At 39.0% G+C, this 7,500-nt stretch overlaps 1 protein-coding gene across 2 annotated transcripts in view; it reads right to left on the bottom strand.

The window, feature by feature from the left end:
* Positions 1-7,500, bottom strand: part of LOC138003897 (uncharacterized) — a 24,157-nt gene that overhangs the window by 2,804 nt on the left and 13,853 nt on the right. For both annotated transcript variants that reach the window (XM_068850203.1, XM_068850204.1), the window contains exons 3-6: positions 5,755-5,858; positions 5,279-5,462; positions 3,676-3,798; positions 432-535 (exon numbers count right to left, since the gene is read on the bottom strand). In XM_068850203.1, coding sequence (XP_068706304.1) covers positions 432-535; positions 3,676-3,798; positions 5,279-5,462; positions 5,755-5,858 — 515 coding nt within the window. The remainder of the gene's footprint in view (positions 1-431; positions 536-3,675; positions 3,799-5,278; positions 5,463-5,754; positions 5,859-7,500) is intronic.

Below are 7,500 nucleotides of genomic sequence, written 5' to 3'. Positions count from 1 at the left end.
TTAAAACATTTATCTATCAACTTTAGAACCCTCTCTTGAGTAACAATGGAATCAGCTCCAGCGTATGGATCTATTACGTGAACATCATCAGCAACCACGGAGAGATCCGGTAATGGAGCGTAGAAGATATTGAGAAGCTCTCAACATATCCTGGAAAGACAGCTGCCAATACCCCACAAATAGGAATCTGTACATTCCCCGTGTTAGTACAAGGTTTTGTAGGCATTTTTACGTAAGAGACCCTACTGCAACAAACCCATAGTAGACGGCGGAAACCAATCGAGACGCCGAAAATACCTTCATTTCAGATTTAAAGGACGATCTTTCAGTATTCCTTCCTCAATATTAGACCCAAGACACTTTTTTGTAAATGCATCTATCACTTTACGTAAAACGTTAGACGAAAGAGTGAGCATGGTGTTTGCACTTACGTAAGTTGAAAGATTTCCATCTGTATCTATCCCAATGTATTTTGCCCTGGACTTTCCTCGAATTGCGATTCCTTCTTGAGCCACTGATTCCATTTCCAAGAAAGCTTGAAAAGTAAACAGTTTTTGTGATTTTAGGAACTGAAAGTGGTTTCTTTATCAATGATTTTATGATAAATCTATGCGTCGCCAACTGCGACAACCCCGGAAAAAAGTTTGATGATCGAAAAAAAAGTGCTTGTGGTGCACATTTTACTAAATTTCTTCCCGAAAATACGAACATCTTATTCTGAAAAGCTTCAGTCTAGACTAGAACATTGCGAAAACCGAGCATAATTGCAAATTTTTAGTATACAAACATATTTAGACAACTTTCTTTTGAAGATACATCGGGTTTTTGGGCTTTCGGAAATTCTCGGGGGCCCTCGGGATTCCAATGTTCGGGGATCACGCTCACAGATTTTCCTGCGATCTCCATCACGCTCTGCCAATATCCATCAGGTCGTCTTCTTCCTTCTGCGTGTGTTACGGCTGTTATGTTTGTTCATTTGAATGAGGACCAAATGTTAATAGAAATATCTTGTTCTTGTTAAGATGTTAAAACGTCAGTACATTAGCTGCGCTCGCCCTCTGGCATAACAGTCATAAAAAGAGCTGGACAGTCTCGGGAATGTTCTATGCATCGCAAGCTTTTTTTTTAGAGTTGTTAAAGGGGGAGTGTCACGCTATCTCAGTCAAGCACTAAAAGAAGTCCTTGCATCAATGAAAACCAACAAAAATAATGCTGTAGTTTTGTTGCCAATGACCACTGAAGTGCACTGAAGCTATTCTCTGTTGTTTGCAGCTAAGGAGGATGGAAATGGATTGAAACTTGAAAAAAAGCTGGCCAATTTTTTTGAAAGACGGTGTCTTCAGAAAGACACCAAAAATTAAATACGAATATCTCTTTGTGCCATACTTGAAATATATTTCATGTCTTGTCGGTGGGTTGTCCGGCAGGAATGATGTACGTTTGAGCTGAAGTACTAATTTATTTTTACCCATTTTGCCAAAAAACACAGCAAATTAAGCATGACATTGCCCCTTTAAGACTGACTCGACATGCCACTGCATGTTCTAGACCATCATTTCCGCGAAGCAGAATAGACCACTTTCGATATATTAAAATTCAGTCCTAAACAAAAGGCATCATCTCGAGGCTCTGGGGAATAAATATAAGGATTTGTATGAGTTTATTCCCCAGAGCCTCGAGATGATGTCTTTTGTTTAGGACTGAATTTTAATATATCGAAAGTGGGCTATTGTATTACTAATTATTCCTTCTTATGAACAAGACCGCACAAGCTGAAAGTCATTACATGTTCCACTTGGCATAAACACGGGGTGTTTACTTTAAGCTGCGACAAATGCAAGAAATTAATATTAAAGATGACGAAAATATGTGATGTCCATGCAACTGAAACACAGAAAATATTTCACGTCACATGGTATCTTAACCCATGCACGACCCTCCGCGATGAATAATTTCGAAATAAATGAATGAATAAGCCCATTCAGCAACGAGGCTTTGGCCCGGCAGAGCTGGCTGAAATTCGCACGGAGCTTTTGGCGAGTTAATGGTAAGCAAGGGAGCCATAAATTGATTTTCCAGCGTTTACAGAATTAAAATGCTTAAGTTCTCGAAATAACTCTAATAACTCCTCGTCTTTCTCAGTTTATTGTTGTCATAAGTCAGTACCTTCTGCACAATGTATACAAAAGATACTATATATAAAGGGTCAAACGAGAAATCTCAGGGGACAAGGTTTTTGATATAGAGACTGGTTGTCAGACCGGCGCAGGCTTCAAGTTTATCATAATCCTCGAATCCAATTTATTTAATTTTCAATCTCGGTTATTATGTTTTTAGCGTTCTGGCCCGGGTTGCTCGAAGCCATGACATTGTTAGCGCTAACCAGCATTAAATACCATGGAAACCTAAAGTATTGGTTTTGATACCTCTTAACCAACGGTTAGCGCTAACCAGGTTTCGAGAAACTGGCCCCTGATTGGCTCACTAAATCTGTGTTGTCCAGCTCATACACGGCATGATGACCTTATATGGAAACTGATTGTGCCGTCGTTAATTTTGTAAAACTGAAACAGTTCAGAATTTTAATAAACAATTATTTCATTTGTGCCAGTTGGATAAGAGATTGATTACATTTGTTTTCACTTCATTTGTTTTTTCCTCAAAAGAAAAGAAAGGAAAAATTCAGTTCAGTACATCTCAATAGGAGAGACATAATGTAATCTTTAAATAATAAGAGCTCGTCATTTTTGTTGCAACATAAGCAATACAGTTACCTTAAGAGGGGAACGTTTCGAAATGTGGGATACTAAAAAATATTTCCTTAAAGTACGGTTTTAGATATTCACTAAGTTTTTGAAATGGCAAAACGGGATATGAAGTGTGCTGGCAAAAATTTCTGCTTGGCAAGTCTTTCAAATTATCTCTAAAACAACACTTGATTTCTCAGCTCAGGCTGTTCCCTGTTTTAAAACAAAATTAATTTAACAATAGTTTCCATTGAACTCAACCTGTGAAATTTCCTAGTAATTCATGGGATGTGTTCCATTGTTTTCCTCTTTAACGAAAGGAAAACATAGGCTTGAAATGTTTCGTTTTCTATGAAAATGAAAATTCAATCCAAAGATAAATGGAAAGGAAGATCACCGAACACCCACGTTAGTGAAATAAATTCCTCAAGCAAAAATAGTTTTCATCAGACGTATTCAGCTGGAACGCCAAAGGCCATCACCAAGAAAGCACGTATGTGCAAAATTATGGTCACAACATGGTCGCTCGGAACGTTCGTAAAAACTAAGTAACAAACCTATAACAATTATTATACCCGTTGATATTCTAGGCTTTCAGCTTGCGGGCTGTTGAACTGAAGGTAAAGATTTAAGAAACTAAACAAGAAGGAAGAGTCCATTTGACTTTAACAGAGCATGATGGAGTGGAAGTCGAGTCCGTCGAAGCCAAATCTCGTTTATGGATCTGAACCCGGAAAAATCCCAATTTAAAGCAGAATTAAACCTATTCCCTTTTACGTCCACCTCCTCGATTGCGCTACAGTGCAGATTAATTTAGAGGATTAAATAACAAATCTCTAGGGTCATTCGTGTGTGATCACTCTTTCACACGCTGACTTCACATGTGTAATATACGAAGAAACACATAAAAGTACAAATCATAACTCACTGCAGTCATCATTCTCATCTTTTGTTCCGTTCACTCCGATTTCACCAACTCGAAGGAAGTGACCATGACGACTCCTTAGGCGGAATAATCCCGGGATTAGCTGCTTTGGTTCACCCATGAGATCTTGCAAACAGGAAATAGTTTTAGAAGGGAAAAGCTAAATGCCGGAACTACGCGAGTTGATACTTCAATAGCGATTGAAAAAAAAAATTGTGGTCACTCGCTTTTAAAATTTAGCGCGCGTGTGTGCATGGGTGTTTGTAACTGTAATCTGACAAGCATGTGATGAAAGCTAAAATTCGACTGTCGTGACGTAACCAATACTGTGAAAAGCCGGGGAGGACAATCTCTTAAAGGGGGAGGGGACGGACGGGATAGGCAAAACAAAGAAATATTGAGAAAGGAAAAGCGAGAAAAACAAAAGCAAGATCCCGCACAAGTAAGACCCAAGTGTGGAAAATCATAAATTTTCGCATAGAGATATATGTTAAAGAAGGCCTTATGACTAGAAACGCATTTAATTGGATGCAGGCCCAATTTTGACATCCAACACGAAGCGGTTCCTTTAAACTAAGCCTTTGCTACCTTTTTTCCAACAAGGAAATAAGGGTGAAGGTTAGCGTTGTTTTTTAGCTTGGGGTAAAAGCAGCTGTTTATCATTACTTGAGGACTCTTTGCGACGTTCTGCATTCCGAGAAACGAGCGATGAAGAGCAAGGGGACACTTCATGACGCTTACGTAGAATCAGTGTGCATCGAATTTGGGGCATTTGGCAACCTATGATGTCAAAATTGTTCGTCTATGAAGAATAATCGTGTAAAAAAATCGCAAAAATTTCAAGTAGTTGTAATATTATACTTGTAGAATTTAAGTTGTTTTTACTTTAACGTACGTTTTCCTTAATTTCTATATATATTTTCAGGGTCAATGCTCTTTTCAAATAAAAATGTTCCACTTGTTTACTGAAAATACGACTATCTTCTCTACTGGGTGGCATTCTTATGTGTCCACCATTATCAATGTTTTTTTTTTATTAAAGTAAGTTTGAGTTGGTCTTGCTTAAAAATGTGTCATAGAGTCACAAGTGAGAAATGGGATGAAACTTATCGATACGATAGTGGTTCCGTAAACACACATGCAAACACAAACAGATAGTCATCGTTTTTCGACAAAAGATAGAGGTAATCCTCGCACTTGACTGGACAATTTTAAGCAATTGTCGCTTTTAGAGACACATGAAAAATTCAATGTTTCAACGACATTCGAGCCCATGACCCTCGCGATGCTCTACCAACTGAGCTTTGAAGCCACTCACTTGGAAGCAGGCCAATTTGCTGGGCTCATGTAATCCCGTGAAAGGACTGATCAATGAAAACTTGAAGTGTGGGTTATAGGCGAAATATAGAAGTGATCCCTGCACAATTTAAGGCGGACAATTGAAATATAGATTCCTTACAGACACCGTTTTAAGCACCAGCGAGGCATTAGTTATCTATTGGCGACCTTGAGTCCTCGACTAGTCTCATTGGTCTACCACACTCGTCAGTAACCTTTAATTATAAAGGTGACCAGTCTAAAAGAAAATTAGATAATCACGCAATACTTTGTCCGACTTTTCCTGTCAAGAACTCCACTGCTCTTTGATATGGCGCAGTTTTGGGTCCAGGCTTTGCTCTGCCTTCGTTTGTTAGCGCCAGGAACCAGCCGGAATATGGCCTGGACTCGAATGAACTGTATCCATTCATATTATGGTGTTCTTTGAAAACACAATCCTCGATTAAGGAATTCTGTAAACAGAAGTCCAAACATAATAAGAATGAGACTGACCGTGATGACAAGGGAATATCAGTTGAAGAGACTGTTCGTTCGCAATTGTAACTCAATTCTTAAATCTGACTGGTTATCGACAGTCTTGGTTTCAGCTTTCCTAACACGTTTATAATTTGCCAACTATGACGAGAATGTTGTACAGTGAATCTTCCAGCCCAATGCGCATGCTCGGGACTGAAGACTTATTCTTTCTCTCGCGTGGCCGGTGGATACCTTTATTGGAGTCATGACAGAGCGTTATTTACTTACGTAGGTCAAAAGGTCTCCATCAGGACTCATTCCAATGTATCTGTTCGCCGATTCCCCTCGTAACACAATCTCCCCCGGACCTACGGAGATCATCTCAAGGATTGCTGAAAAAAAAATGGAACTAATTAGGGATATACTGAGTTATTTTGGTCCACCATTTTAGTGTTTTATCTTGCGATGGTTTCAATTTAAAATCATCCACAATGAGCTGGGAAACATGGCAAAAGCCGCGGTGGGAGTTAGATCAAAGGTTCTGTAAGCCACTAACTCAGTAATGCACGTAGGCGTTAGTTGAAAGTAAGGACTAAGAACAGTTGTGTTTTCACTGGCCAGAGTGACTCCTTCAAATCGTGACAGAATCGGCGTGAACTGTCGCGTGACAACATGTTGCGTGACCTATTGTTAGTTTTCACTCACGTGATCAACAGCCATGTTTTTCAACGAAAACAAAAAAAAAATTGCATAATAATACAGTTAAATTCCCGGAGGATTTGGTCGGGGCTCCAACATGGCGGCCGTTTCTTTGTTTCAGGGTTCCAACATAGCGGTCATGTGAAAACCGAGAATTAGCCAAGGTTCCCCTGATTGACAACAACTTAGGGAGACCCTCCCGGAGGGAGGGGGGATCCTTGTTCCCTTGTTCCCTTGTTCCCTTTAAATATTTGTTTGTGTTCCCTTGTTCCCCATATTAAATTCAAACTTGTTCCCAGCTTTTTGATCCCTAAAATTGGTTTAAATTGTTTTTGTTCCCTTGTTCCATAAAATATTTTGACATTGTTTCCCCGTTCCCCAAAACCCCTGGGAGGACCTCCTTAGTCTGTGGCACTCGACGGAAATAAAAAGGAAAGTTCAGAATTATCTCTATCCCTCCAATTTACAGTTCTCCCGCGAGAACTGGAGATTCCAACAAGATGATCATAACATGTAGAATGATTGTACCCTAGAGGCTCAAAAGTATTGAAAGCATTTAACTTTCAGAGAGTACTGTAGATTTCAACTTCAATATCAACCAAGTGAGGTAAAATATTTCTGAAAACAACTTTTGCAAAGGTATCTCAGTTATTTATGGCATTAAAGCTGTTGGCTGTGAAGTGCTGTTCTTCAATACTGTTTTACTTGAGGCATGATAATTCCGTCGTTTTTAAAGTCCTTGACAACCGAGGAAGACATAAAGGCACGGTTTTAACGGTTTTAATAAAAACGAAAACAGATAGTCTGATACTAAATCCAGCGCCATTGTCGCTCCAAATCTCATTTTTCGGTAACCTTTCTTGCCATCGCATTTTTAACGCTTCTTTACAGAAACCATCGACCTTGTTCGCTAACATGGTCGAAACTACCTTCATGTAAACATTTTTTTAGTTTTTCAAGTTAAAAAATTCCTGACTCTGAAAGAAGTGGGTACCGGTATATTATTTAAGAATTTTTTTAGATCTTATCTCACTGTCACTGAGAATTTCATCAGTTTTTTTGCATTTCTTCTGCAAACTAAATCATAAAACACGAAAATAGAGATCAATGGCACTGTTTACGGTGAGAATTGTCAATGCCACCTACACAAACAGTTTCCCTTATTTTTGAACTGAATTTAAGGTGGTAGTATGATCAAAAAATCAAATCTCTTTTTCCTTTGGATTACTAAACACTGGGTGACCAAAGTTTTAAGCCTTAATTTCAAAAGGACACTTGTTTATTGTTGCGAGCGAGCGCAATGACCGAGCAGCAACACTAATCTGGACGGTTACC

The sequence above is a fragment of the Montipora foliosa genome, chromosome 5 (assembly GCF_036669935.1).
Source record: "Montipora foliosa isolate CH-2021 chromosome 5, ASM3666993v2, whole genome shotgun sequence".
In the NCBI taxonomy this organism is placed as follows: Eukaryota; Metazoa; Cnidaria; class Anthozoa; order Scleractinia; family Acroporidae; genus Montipora; species Montipora foliosa.
This window is presented reverse-complemented; position numbering and strand designations above follow the sequence as displayed.